This window comes from Polypterus senegalus, chromosome 13, assembly GCF_016835505.1.
Source record: "Polypterus senegalus isolate Bchr_013 chromosome 13, ASM1683550v1, whole genome shotgun sequence".
Taxonomy (NCBI): domain Eukaryota; kingdom Metazoa; phylum Chordata; class Cladistia; order Polypteriformes; family Polypteridae; genus Polypterus; species Polypterus senegalus.
Window position 1 is genome coordinate 6,035,608 of NC_053166.1, and position 14,951 is coordinate 6,050,558.

The 14,951-nt window shown below is 40.9% G+C and overlaps 1 protein-coding gene across 1 annotated transcript in view; it reads right to left on the minus strand.

Annotated features, from left to right (window-relative positions):
* pwwp2a (PWWP domain containing 2A) overlaps positions 1-13,582 on the minus strand; it is an 88,257-nt gene extending 74,675 nt beyond the window's left edge. The window contains exon 1 of the mRNA XM_039775940.1: positions 12,126-13,582. Within this exon, the coding sequence (XP_039631874.1) occupies positions 12,126-13,042 (917 nt within the window). The 5' untranslated portion in view covers positions 13,043-13,582. The remainder of the gene's footprint in view (positions 1-12,125) is intronic.
* Positions 13,583-14,951: the final 1,369 nt, after the last annotated feature.

The following is a 14,951-nucleotide window of genomic DNA, read 5'->3' on the forward strand; positions in this document are numbered from 1 at the left end:
AAAAAAAAAAGACCATAAAGACTGTGAGCAAATAAATGTTTGTTATCTAAGTGATATGATGTAATTAGGCATAAAGTTGTACAGTCATTCAAGCTGAAGGGATGATGGGGTGCAACCTTGTACACAACCAGAGACGGAGGAACATGAAAGCCACAAGTACTTGAATTTCCCCTTGGGATTAATAAAGTATCTATCTATCTATCTATCTATGACCTGGGACTGGGTGGCAGAATGCCAGCCTCCTCCACATTATGCCATGTTACCACAGATTAACTGATTCAATTTGGCTACCAAAGAGAAAAAAAATATGAAAAGAGTCTCCAAAGGTCTCAGAACCTGATTGGCTTTTAGCTCTTAAAGTCTTCCACTACCATCATAAAACTATACACATGTTAATATCTTTAAAACAATGAACATGTCTGATATAACCTATTCATCAACACTGATATGTTTCACATGCTCAAAAAAAAAATATATATATATATATATAATTTTAATATATTTTCTAAAGTCCAAAAGCTGCCCAGGTGTGGACCAAAAGACTGTCAAGGATGACTTCTGTGGCAAGAGTATCTGAAACAGTTGTAAGAAATCCTTTTGGTCCATATTTGGGACAAGCCGTGGTCCAGTACCAGAACTGCAGACAAAACACAATTACCCTACATACTGTGCGTTTGATTTATAGACTGAAACACACCTAATTTGTATACAGCACCTCAAGGACACAGACTGGCACATACTGTACAATTTGTTATGCTGGTTAGTCTCCTTTAGCCCCATTGTAATTCTGGACCGTTTTCCTGGGCATCTTAGGAAGTTCTTACATGTCAATCTATCAAAAATAAAGATGCAACATAACCCACAAACATTTTGAGAGGAAGAAAGCACAATTGTTACTTTTAATATGCATCTCTGCTTCAAAAGAACTGGCAAGGACCACAGACTGTCAACATGTTAACACATACAGCCTCTACTCAGCTCAGTTCAGAGGATGACTGTGTTTCCATATCTGTGCCCAGTCCGACATGTAGAATGAATGTGTGCATCTTGTTGAAACTCGTGTACCCTAGTTACTGAGATGACGATGAGATTTCCAAATGAGATCACTATTTGTGTTTTTACAGTCCAAAACTTAATAAACCCAAATTCCATTCACAGAACAAACCTGACCACCAGGATCACATTGGCCGACCCCTAAACACTGGCACTGCACAGACTACAGTTGTGTGCGGAGCCCCCATTATGACACAGCTCCAACTCCATCAGTAGATTTACTGATGGCGACCAACTATGATGAGACAGAGAAGAGGCCTACCTTCTAAATCAGTAGTGCCAGGAAAACAAACTGACTCTTAATTTCAGCAAAACAAAAAGGAGCAGGACAGAAAGTTCAAGAAGGCAGCACCGACGGTTCATGTTATAAAGCAACGCTTACACATAAGAAAGGCTGACGTTTGATGGTCTTTAGTACAGAAAAACAAAGGCTTTAGTGTCACAAATGGCCCAAAACTAGTCTCAGCGGGTGAGGAGGTACCATTCCAAAGGCTTTGCTAAACAGGCAAGGAGGCATCATCCATTCCATAGAGTTGTACAATATTCTTAATATCAGCTATTAAATTAATTGTAATTCTAGAATATAAAAACTCAGGCAACCAGGCCAACACCAGGCTTTCATAATGTAAAGCACAGACAGCATTTTACAGTGATGAGGTTCAGTTACAAATCACATGCCTGGCTCCAAGATCACGTGAAGTGAGCATTTTATGATGTTAATGGACGTTTGTCACGTAAGGTGCTATATAAAGCAAACACAGACTAACAGTGTTATGTTCAATCAAAAATGTGCTGCTGTATTATTCAGAGTATTATGAAAAAAGAAAACGACTGTAAACCGAGATTATAAACCTCAGTGAGCAGGATGCATTTTTGTCACATTTAAAATTCTCTCCGTACAAATGCAAAAAAGCTAAGGTTTAATCAGCACCCGGTGAACCCAAAGATCCTTCGAGATACCAAGTCTCTCTCGAAAGAGCAAACCTTTCTTCCAATTTGTCATACAGTGGAAGCTGCCCACTTCTGCCAGCCCTTCTGCACACCCACTCCCTGTCACTTGCGTAGCCAAATTATTTTTAAATTACCAGCTGTCTGGTAAATATATTTGTTCTTCTATATTTATATTTTCAATACAGATTTTTTTCCTATACTTGAACTGGAAAGAGCAACTCAACACAATTCCTGAACAGGTTAGTGACTGCAAAAGGCAGAACGGTATATAATTTAGGGGATTAGCCTTGATGTAAAATATAAAGCATAAGAATGGCAAGAACAAGACAATCCTAACAAGATAGAATAGCCATCCATGGCACTGTGACATCTGAGAAATTAAAACTGTGATATGTATACTCACCTTCAGTCAGAAGAGTCTGTCAAAAAGTGCTGCCATACAATCAATATTGGCCCAACATCTTTACAGATAATAAATAATGCAGCAGCAAAGTCAGAAAACATCTTAAATATGAAGAAGCACAATGTGTCAGGAATACCCGGAGCACACTAATGACACCAATGCTAATGTTTTAATACCGAAGTTGTCAAATATCGGATCACCAGTTCACTCTAACACCTATGACAATTTACTTAACCTGGCTTGAAGAAAAGACAAACACAAATGTATGGAACTGTGATATGTAACTTGTTTTGATTAAATGATCGGTTACTTTAGTTATTGACAGAAATGCAAGGCCTTCCAGTAGGAAAACATTTTTAACTGTTCTGGGGAGACAAGCACGTGAGAATTTCATTGTAGAATGTACACAAGATAACTTGACATATGTAGCAACATGAAACAAAAGGTAGCGTTTGGATGTATTTTTACACAAACACACCAAATGCAATAAGAGCACATACACGAGTTCAAATAACTGACAATCCTGAAAGTAGAATACACAAGCATACAGATGTGTTAAACTCATAGACACCCCGTAAACAAACAACTCCCTGGAGGAGGAAGTCCCTCAATAGACTCCAACAAACAAGAAGTACAGGCCGGGGATTCACATCCCACTCCTAATGCCCAAAGTAACGTGCAAGGCAATTAAGAAAGTGAATAAAATTTCAAATCATAATACAGAGAATATGAATGCACCTTAGAGGCTAAAAGACAGTTGGAGAGGAATAGAGCAGATAAGGCGAAAGAAGACCCCAAGAGATTCTTTCAGTATTTTAGTAGTAAAAGAACAGTTAAGGAGGAGGTCAAGTTCATCAGGAATAATAAAGGGAATTAAAAGATACAGACAGTGAAATAGCGGACGCCCTAAACTTACATTTTTCTGAGGTGTTCACAAGTGAGCAAGTGGACTACTAAGGAGGTACTGAGGGATTTGGAAATTGTAGAGGGAGAAGTGCTGCTCAGATTAAATAAGATGAAATCAAACAAATCACCAGGCCCAGATAATATTTATCCTCGTGTTCTTAAGGAGGCTAGTGAGTACAAATATAAACCCTTGACACATATTTTTAGGAAGTCACTGTGCACTGGAGAGATTCCAAAGGACTGGAAAATGGCAAATATCATCCCATTATATAAAAAGGGTGACAGGGCAGATCAGAGCAACTATAGGCCAGTAAGCTTAACAAGCATCACAGGAAAATTAATGGAAGGAATTATTAAGGATAAGATTGAGCAACACATGGCAAGGACAGGACAGTCAGCATGGGGTCAGAAGAGGGAGGTCGTTGTAATGGAAGGATTTTTCTAAAGAGAGGGGGGGATCAAGAGAGCAGATGGGCGTTGGACGCTCAGCGCAAAAACCAGCTTCAAGAAGGAAAAGTACTGGGAATATGGCCAGAGGGTTATGCTGACTTGTTTTTCACTTGTTTTTCACTTCGAGGGGCTTTTACTGTATTTTTGTGTGCCTCCTGGTACCAGACGCCGTCTCCGTCAGGATAAAGGGGCATGCTGACTTGTTTTTCACTTCAAGGGGTTTCACTGTGTGCCTTTTGGTACCAGGTGTCGTCATCATCAGGACCAAGTGCAAAACAACACCGCGTCCCGTGGAAAGGTGTGTGTGCTGAAACTAATCACTTCTGTATACACTGCTTACACGTAAGCCGCTTTGGGCAAGGACGCTCAATTAGTATATAAGGGAAGGTTCCGCCCTCAGTTTCTTTGGAGGCTCAACGTGGGGACAGCGCACCGCCCGTAAATTGGAAGGGCAAATAATGAGTTGGTCCTCTGACAAGACTGACAAGCGGGCTCCCTCAGTCTACTGGTCTGGGATGATGGCTCTGTGCCTTTTCATATGTTTGTAAGTATTGTTTTGCTTTTGTATGTCTGCATTATATTGCATTATATGTGTTTGATTATTATAATTGATTAAGTAAATAAAATAGAAGTATTGGACCTCTTCTCTCTGATTCTTTGCCTACTTATGTTCTAATCCCTGGAACCATTTTCCCGTAACAAAACAGTCGTGTTTTACTAACATGTTGGAATTCTATGAGATTGTAACAAAAGCATACGATCAAAGTGGAGCTTATAATATTATTTATCTGGACTTTCAGAAAGCATTTGATAAGGTGCCACATGAGAGGCTGGGCATCAAGTTAAAAGAAGTGGGAGTTCAGGGTGATGTTTTTAGATGGGTGCAGAATTGGCTCAGACACAGGAAGCAGAGGGTGATGGTGTGAGGAGCCTCATCAGAATTGGCCGATGTTAAGAGTGGTGTTGCACAGGGGTAAGTGAGAGGGCCGCTGCTATTTTTAATATATATAAATGATTTAGATAGGAATATAAGTAACAAGCTGGTTAAGTTTGCAGATGATACCAAGAGAGGGGGATTAGCAGATAATTTGGAATCCGTTATATCATCACAGAAGGACTTGGACTGCAGACAGGCTTGGGCAGATTTGTGGCAGATGAAATTTAATGTCAGTAAATGTAAAGAATTACACATAGGAAGTAAAAATATTAGGTTTGAATACACAATGGGCGGTCGGAAAATCGAGAGTCCACCTTATGAGAAGGATTTAGGAGTCATAGTGGACTCTAAGCTATCAACTTCTCAACAGTGTTCAGAAGCCATTAAGAAGGCTAACAGACTGTCAGGTTATATAGCGCCTTGACGTGTGGAGTACAAGTCACAGGAGGTTCTGCTCAATCTTTATAATGCACTGGTGAGGCCTCATCTTGAGTACTGTGTGCAGTTTTGGTCTCCGGGCTACAAAAAGGACAGAGCAGCACTTGAAAAGGTCCAGAGAAGAGCGACTAGGCTGATTCCAGGTCTACAGGGGTTGAATTATGAGGAAAGATTAAAAGAGCTGAGCCTTTACAGTTTAAACAAAAGATTAAGAGGAGACCTGATTGAAGTGTTTAAAATTATGAAGGGAATTAGTCCAGTGGATCAAGACTTGTACTTTAAAATGAGTTCATCAAGAACACGGGGACACAAACACAGTTGGAAACTTGTTAAGGGTAAATTTCGCACAAACATTAGGAAGTTTTTCTTTACACAAAGAATGATAGACACTTGGAATAAGAGAGCAAGTAGTGTGGTGGACAGTAAGACGTTAGGGACTTTCAAAACTCGACTTGATGTTTTCTTGGAGGAAACAAGTGGATAGGACTGCCGAGCTTTGTTGCGCTGAATGGCCTGTTCTCGTCCAGATTGTTCTAATGTTCTAATTACCGCCACGGACTTTCAATACCAAAAAAAACCACCCAAGACTAGGCCACATTAAGAGTTGAGTGAGCCGAGAGTCCAATTATATCCACGAACTAAAGTCAAACGGCAGCACTCAGCTCAGAGAGGGCCCAGTGAGTGCCGACTGTCGGTCTAGCTAAGACCTGCTATTAACTCGTACTTACTGAATTAGACCTTTATTGTGTCATTACAGAAGGACTTTGATGTCACCTTTGAAAGGAACTTTACAAAGTCTGCTTACATTCTCTAGATCTTAAGCTTTTGCTGTTATTTTCAAATGCCATTGGCTTTTAAGCAGTTACCTGCTAAGGACTTCACAGGTAGAAATGTTACTGAAATAGTGGCTGCTGTTTAGCATTTCAGGCCTGTGTTCTTATTTTTCACTTATTATTTTAGTGTTCAAGCTTTGCAAAAGGTGAAATAAAAAAATAAATGTTTATTGAAAAAAATACAAATTGTATAGTGCCTTTTTGATGGCAAAATGAGAGTAGGGAAGGGCTAGTTAACTAATTACATGTTTTCACTTAGTGTCTGTTAAAGAGTAGACAAAGGTGCAAATAACACGGGCAACTACTACATTGTCATTTCTGCCTTTGTGACTATTAGAAAACATGACTTTCTGAAAGACATAAAACAGACAAATCTTAAAAAGATCAGTGTAACAGTTGTATTTGGTAAATTCCCTTAAAGTAAAATCAACCTTATTGTGCATTTCTAGATGGACACAATAAAGGCTGAAACTAGCAAATAATGGCATACTTACTTAATCACATCAAGAACTGTTTGGAACAAAGACCTGCAGCCACTGTGGCCCTCCATGAGCTGAGCTGAGTAAGTAAGTAAGTAAGAGACCGGACAAGAGCACTGAACTGTTTCAGATATCGGCAGTGCATGTAGCAACCTAATTCAGGCTTCCCGACATTCTCAAAGGCATTGGTAAAACTGAGTAGTTACAGTTTTAAATGGCGAAACCACAAACTCAAGGACACTACTGGAAATAAAGCTCATAGCATGAATTACTGAGGAAACTTATTAAAGACTCCAAGCAGGAGAACACAAGCCAACGACAGACAAACCTTCAGACAATTTGAAGAATAAAAACTATATGAATGACTCAGTCTTCAAGTTACATAACCCACAAACTTTGAAGAGCATGTGTGTGTGTGTATATACACTATATATATATACACACAGTGGAGGAAATAATTATTTGACCCCTCACTGATTTTGTAAGTTTGTCCAATGACAAAGAAATGAAAAGTCTCAGAACAGTATCATTTCAATGGTAGGTTTATTTCAACAGTGGCAGATTGCACATCAAAAGGAAAATCGAAAAAATAACTTTAAATAAAAGATAGAAATTGATTTGCATTTCATTGAGGGAAATAAGTTTTTGAACCCTCTAACAAAAAAAGACTTAATACTTAGTGGAAAAACCCTTGTTTGCAAGCACAGAGGTCAAACGTTTCTTGTAATTGATGACCAAGTTTGCGCACATTTTAGGAGGAATGTTGGTCCACTCCTCTTTGCAGATCATCTCTAAATCCCTAAGGTTTCGAGGCCGTCTCTGTGCTACTCTGAGCTTGAGCTCCCTCCATAGGTTTTCTATTGGATTAAGGTCCGGAGACTGACTAGGCCACTCCATGACCTTAATGTGCTTCTTCTTGAGCCACTCCTTTGTTGCCTTTGCTGTATGTTTTGGGTCATTGTCGTGCTGGAACACCCATCCACGACCCATTTTCAGTTTCCTGGCAGAGGGAAGGAGATTGTCGCTCAGGATTTCACGATACATGGCTCCGTCCATTTTCCCGTTAATGCGATTAAGTTGTCCTGTGCCCTTAGCAGAAAAACACCCCCAAAGCAAAATGTTTCCACCCCCATGCTTGACGGTGGGGACGGTGTTTTGGGGTCATAGGCAGCATTTTTCTTCCTCCAAACACAGCGAGTTGAGTTAATGCCAAAGAGCTCTATTTTGGTCTCATCAGACCACAGCACCTTCTCCCAGTCACTCTCTGAATCATTCAGGTGTTCATTGGCAAACTTCAGACGGGCCTGCACATGTGCCTTCTTGAGCAGGGGGACCTTGCGAGCCCTGCAGGATTTTAATCCATTGCGGTGTAATGTGTTTCCAATGGTTTTCTTGGTGACTGTGGTCCCTGCTAATTTGAGGTCATTAACTAACTCCTCCCGTGTAGTTCTAGGATTCTTTTTCACCTTTCTCAGAACCATTGACACCCCACGAGGTGAGATCTTGCGTGGAGCCCCAGAGCGAGGTCGATTGATGGTCATTTTGTGCTCCTTCCATTTTCGAACAATCGCACCAACAGTTGTCACCTTCTCTCCCAGCTTCTTGCTAATGGTTTTGTAGCCCATTCCAGCCTTGTGCAGGTCTACAATTTTGTCTCTGACATCCTTGGACAGCTCTTTGGTCTTTCCCATGTTGTAGAGTGTGGAGTCTGCTTGATTGATTGATTCTGTGGACAGGTGTCTTTTATACAGGTGACTAGTTAAGACAGGTGTCCTTAATGAGGGTGACTAATTGAGTAGAAGTGTCTAACCACTCTGTGGGAGCCAGAACTCTTAATGGTTGGTAGGGGTTCAAAAACTTATTTCCCTCAATGAAATGCAAATCAATTTCTATCTTTTATTTAAAGTTATTTTTTCGATTTTCCTTTTGATGTGCAATCTGCCACTGTTGAAATAAACCTACCATTGAAATGATACTGTTCTGAGACTTTTCATTTCTTTGTCATTGGACAAACTTACAAAATCAGTGAGGGGTCAAATAATTATTTCCTCCACTGTATATATATATATATATTCTCGTGTAAGGGATGCTCCTTCCGTGTTTTATTAAAATACTGAACCTGAAAACCGATTTTGTACATAGACAGACAGATATACTTTGTTATTTATAGACAAACATCAAACGTGTCTACAACAAGATTATGAAATCTTTACGATGTGCAGATTGTTGTTCTTTTGGTAACCCGCTGTACAACTTGATGTCAGATCTCTTTGCCAAGTTACTTCTCTTTAGAAGGAAATGAGATCTCAGAAGAGATGATAAACTTTGGCATCAACTGCAACAGACACAGAACTTACAGTAAAATCCTCAACTTAACAGACTTAACAAATCAAAGTCTACAGTTTAAATATATTAGTACCTCTGTTGTTACATTTTGGTCGATATGTCAGCAAGTACTTCATTGTGTTGTATCACAAATGTAATAGGCATCAACTCAACCAGTGCTTTTCAAGTTCACCCACAGTTGTAGGTTTTTATTCCAAACAATGTCACTATCATTGTGTCAGTCACACTTTAAATTGATCTCATTGTTTAGTTGTCTGGCCTACAAATATTTTTAAGAAATGTGTATGTTTTTATAGTCATTGCATATCCTTAAATGCGTGTTTCCTTTCCCCCTTTCTTTGTAATGTACCCCTTTCTCTAACATCTGCTTCCTTAATTGTACTGAAGTGCTGCAGATTACCAACAAGCAGTACAGACACGGGTGCAAACACAATCCAATGCTAAAGAGGACTGATTATTTCCCTGCCATTTTCTCTATTCATTTTTTTTTTTATTATTATACAAGAACAAGCAAGGGAATATGGCATTGAAGTAATTGTAACCCTTTAACAATTGGGACTCAATTAGGGAGCAAACTAGAGAAAATGGTGCATTAAAATAAAATGGCATGGGTAACGTTAGAATCTGAAGTTTGACAAAATACAAGTATACCTGCATTGCTCAGAATAAAGGACAATGAGATCAATTTAAAATTAAGAACAAACTACCAATTATGAAATTAGTTGGAACAAAGATCCACAGCCACAGGGGGCCTACATCTGTGTTGTGCAGAGTTATAGTTTATTAATGAGCTTAAAACACCATAAAAAAAGGACTAACTTTAAATAAAATTGACAGAAAAAATTAAAAATCAGTAGCACACCTGGCCCATTACTTAGGAATGCTGTGTGAAGACAAACTGGGTCAAATATTTACAAAGTAAAAGTTGTAATTGTGTGATGTGAGTGTTCCAAATAGGCAAAGAAAACCTGAAAATGTCAAGACTCTTCAGTGGAAAATGTTTTAAAGTGTTACATAGAAGAGCGTTCTTACAAAGTTAAAAGCCAAAACATGCAGCAAGCGCACTGGCATATTACATGGGGAAAAAAAAAAATCAAAGGACAATAAAACTGAAAGCAGGTTCTATTCTATTCCTGAGTAGACCACAGAATAGTCTGATCTTGTTTTTCTTGTTAACTGGTTATTTATTAGCACTTTAATACACGATATGTAAATATATATTTGTCACTGTTCACATTAGTATGGTGGCAGTGTGCTTCAGCATATATCACTTGCTATTTAACAGGCCATCGATTTAATATAGATTGGTATAATATAGTTTATGAACAACTGGATTTAAGACACATTCAGCAATTTCAAGCACCACTTCCCCCAATAGTTCATTAAATGTAGGATACACCGCGTCAGATCTCACATCGTGGTCACAGATACCAGCATATACCTTGCTATCCCGAAGAATGTTCACAAAGAAGTGGGCAGCTTGACACAACAAACTACTTACATATTCCTCTTCACCACTTCCAACTCACCTTTTTTTCCTGTCAGTGTATGTTACCTAACATCCTCAAGCCTATATAATCCAATTCTGGGTCATGAAGGAGTCGGCGCCGATCCCAAGCTGCCTGAGCTGTTCACACTCACACCCTATAGAGTCACCAGTTAACCTAAACTGCACTTCTTTAGGAATGTTGGAGGAAAGTCCCAGTCAGAAATAGGAAGAAAGTGTAAGCCTTGGGTATCTAATAACCAGGCCTTAAGGGTTTCTGAAGTTTCTAACACAGCTTTCTCCGAGTTGGAGATTAGACTTCAAATTCCAGCCCAAACACGGCCCTACTGGATTTCCTCATGGGGCTCGGACTTGGGATCATGTTCATCCAGGAATGAGAGAAAATGTAATGGTTTTCATAAATTCCACCTTTGGAAGCAGTCAGTTAAAATGTGTGCTTGATCACTGCAACTTTAAATAGGCAGGTCGGCTTTAATGAAAATTTTACAAGCTCTTATATTTTCACGGATTCTACTTCTAAAAGCAGTATTAGCCTGTCTTACTCAAAAAACACTATGAAATAAATAAACACTAAACTGCATTCAAAACAGAAATATTTTAAGCTTTTTTCTGCCAAAAACCCTCATGAGAACTTGAGGTGACACCATTCTGTCATTAAAGCAGATGACCAGGCTTACTTCTGTGACTGCAGAGAAGAATGTCCCAATTTCACAATATCAGTATTTCAAACATTAAGCCAAACTTTAGCCATGCCAGACGCCTGGTAAAAATCCAGCCATAAAAAGATGCCTTGTATTTGCTGTTGTCCATTTGGATTTTATAATTCATACGGTGGTAACCTTTTTCTACAGAATCATACTTTAAATTCACACAAGGAAGCCAGGTGCAACGGGGATAATATGTAATTTAAAATGGTTTCTATAATATTCCAATTGCCAGAAACCTGGTAAATGTTCAATCATAAAAGCTGTTTTGTACCTGCTGCTGTCTACTTAGTTTTGTTAAATGCATTTCATGACAGTCTTTTTTGCTAATAAAAGTGCCTTAAAGTTACATGAGCTTTTCCCCAAAACTGTAAGTTAAACTTTTTTTTTCTTGATACACAACAGAAGAGTGATATGACATACAATTTGAAAAGCATCCACCTGTACAAAGTTCACCTCTCACCGACACCTTGGGAGCTTTGGTTGTACGTACTATTTACGGCGTGTGCCGTGCGTGTGTAAAGCGTAACTTTCTTTTCCCCTAACGGTCAATTTACTGATTCGATTGCTGACGGAGTCATCAGGCGTTCGGATCTCGTCTTGACAAGACTCGGCTGAAACGCACACATCGGTGTTCGAAAGCTCTGTGACTCAGAAGTCACGATTAAAGCAGCTACTTCAAAACATTGCAGTTAAATACAAGTCAAATTAAGTCATCCTTTAAAAATAAATAGATGGCTAGAAGCGGTCTCCGTGGCAGGTAGCACGTCCCGCTGAATGGACGGCAGCGCGTGTGGCCGATGCCCGCAGGTCTCATTGTCACAGCCCTTGTTTGGGGCAGGCTTCCCCGCGGAGAGGTCCTCATCAGTTGCTAAAGTCATCAGTTACTCGGCAAAGCCAATCTAGGGCTTGCTTTGAATTTTGCGAGTCGGGGTAAACTCCGGACACCAACGACTCTGAAATGGACAAAACGGGCTTTTAAACATTGCGTTCAAAGCGACTACAAATTACACAAGAAAAGGTAAAATCGTCACCTCACGGTATAAGCGGGGCGTGGGAGGATACCGCTACCGGGCACGTAGAGACCGCCAATAAAAACGCACTAGCATTTTGGTTACCTTTTCGACAGGTCCATTAGGACCCCGGAGAAGATCTTCTCGCCGAACCGGAACGACACCACCAGCGCGTCGTCGATGATGTGATCTAGCGAGACTCGCACCTCGCAGCCGGGGACCAGCTGGCCATTTCCATCGCCAAAAGATACTTCGACCTCGGCAGGAGTGGACTCGGGCTCTGACTTCAGCACGTCTTCATTCACTGGAGAAAGTCCCCGGTCCTCGAATGGAAGCTGATGCTGATGCTGCTGCTCCTCCGTCTCCACCTTAGTCTCCAAATTCTCCTCCACCTCATTTGGCAAAGCCAGTTCCTCCTCGATAACATTTTGGCTGACAGTTGCGCTCTCCGGAGACCCCCCTGACAAGGACAAAGGTTCCACCACCTCAGCGAGAGCAGGTTCAAGCTCCGAACTGAGCTCGGTCTCGAGCTCGGGGCGGGATTCGGGGATCCCTTCTTCTATCGCAGCAGTAGTGGATTCGGAGGTCCCTTCTTCTATCGCGGCAGTAGTGGAAGATGTCGGATCGACACCCAGTGCATTTCTGGGTTCTTCATCCACATGCATGAACTCTAAACCCTCCTGCTCTTTCGCCACCTCGGTTAGAACATCTGCCTCCACTGCGCTCACCTGGTCGCTTTCTACTGCCTCATTGCTCGTCGCCGGCTCCTCCTCCGCCTCCTCCTCCGCTAGTAGCTCCCCGAGGTTAACGTGGATCGTCTCCACGGCAGCCTCTGGCCTATCCTCCACCTGAGCGCAAACCACCGTTTCCTCATTATCCACCTTCACGGTAGAGGCGGCCTCGGCCTCGATTTCAGACTGAGCCTCGGTGAGCTGTAATCTATCCGGCTCAGCCTCTGGACCGCCCCCAGCAGTAGCTGACGACGCCGCAGCAGTTCCAGGCTCTGCAGCCACGGCCGCCATTTTCTTTTCCGCTTTCCCAGCAAGAGCACGGCCTTCTCTCCTCTGATAGGAAGTATGCCCAACCCTTCCGAGAAGCGGGTACTTTTGATTGGACTGTTCAGCATTTACGGTCTTCTAATTTGACCGGTTACGTGTCATTCATTAATGTTCTTGCAATGCTGTTCTCCTAGTGGCCGCGATTTCTGCCAATCATAACGTTTAATTCTTTTCTCTGCTCTAGAAAGCCTCAAGGTTCGTCCCACAATACGAACAGGCTATCACGGTTGGTTCTAATGGGTAGATCGTAGTTTCTATTGGCTGCTAGAGATGTTGGCCCGCCTCCCCCGATGTTTACACAAAACATAAGGGGTCTGACCACGTGCTTGAGACCGCAGGCCCCGCGCGAAGACACAAAAGAGCCTTAAGGTCGCCCCTTCTTTACTGTAATGTTGGAGTGTTCCGTTTAAAAGCAGATCACAGTTCTTTAGTTTGGAAATTTTAAGAGATTTTTGATAAATGTCAGATAATCTTTTATGATCAGAATTATTGATATGTATTATATTCTAAGTCAGGGTGGCATGGTGGCACAGTGGATAGCACTGCTCATTGATTCAGTGAGATCATCAGTGAGTCTATCAAGTCTGGGCTGGTCCCTCTACTTTTTCTGATTTATATTAATGACATTGATTCTGGTGCAGTTAATAAATGTGTGAAATTAGCAGATAACATTAAAACTGGAGGAATAGCAGACACTGAGGAGGCAGCAAAAAGACATGGACAAGCTTCGGAACTGGGTGAACACTTGAAAATGGAGTTTAATGTTGAAAAGTGCAAAGCACTACACATCCGCAAAATTAACTTCACATATAAATGCAAGATGGCAGACCCTGGCCTATGGAAAGCAACTTCTGAAAATTATTTATTAGAGTGCTGTGAAAAAGTATTTGCCTCTTCCTGATTTCCCAGTTTTAGCTTATTCGTTACACCTACTTGTCTCTGATCTCCAGTCAGTTTTAGCAAAACACAACCAGAGTAAACACAATACACATTTTTTAACATTTGATTTAATGAAGGAAAAAGTTCACCAATACCTATATCTCCGTGTGAAAAAGAAATACCCCAATACAATTCATTTGAATGTATCGCCTTTTGCCATAACAACCAGAATCAAAATCTTCCAGTAACAAGAGATCAGTCTTTGGCATCACTGTGGAGAAAGTTAGGCCCACTCTTCTCTACGAAATGTTTTAATTTAAACACATTGAAGGGTTTTGGACTATGATCTCCCCATTTAAGGTTCAGCCACAACAGCTTAATGAGGTTCAAGTCCTTAATTTAGTTATTTTTTGTTGTTGTTTTGTTTTACAGCCATTGAGAGGTGGATTTGCTGTTGGGTTTTGGATTATGAAATGATATCCGGACATTCTTCTTCAGTACCTCCTGGCAGAGAGCTGAATTCCCTCAATTTTAAGGCAAGTCACCTAGAGCCGGAAGCAGCAAAGCATCCCCACATCTCCACACTGCCTCAAACATGTTTGACTGGGATATGATTTTCTTATTGTGGGAAGCTGTGCTTCTAAAAAGTTCCACTTGTGACTCATCAGTCCACTATCTCAAAAGATTTGGGGGTAACCAAGGGGTTTTTTGTTTTGGCAGGTTCTCTTGCTTGGAAGTGGCTTTCACCTGGCATGTCTCCCATGGATTCCATTTTTGTCCATTGTCTTCCTAATGATGAATCATCATCACATTAGCTGAGCTGAGAGAGGCCAACAGTTCCGTGGATGTTCATCTTGGTTCTTTTCACTCCTGGAGTGATTTTGCTAGGCCGGCCACTTTCACCAGATTTACCACTGTTCCAAGTTTCCTCCATTTGGAGATGTTGGCTGTCACGATGGTTCGCTGCGCACAGCAAAAAGATCTCACAAAAAGC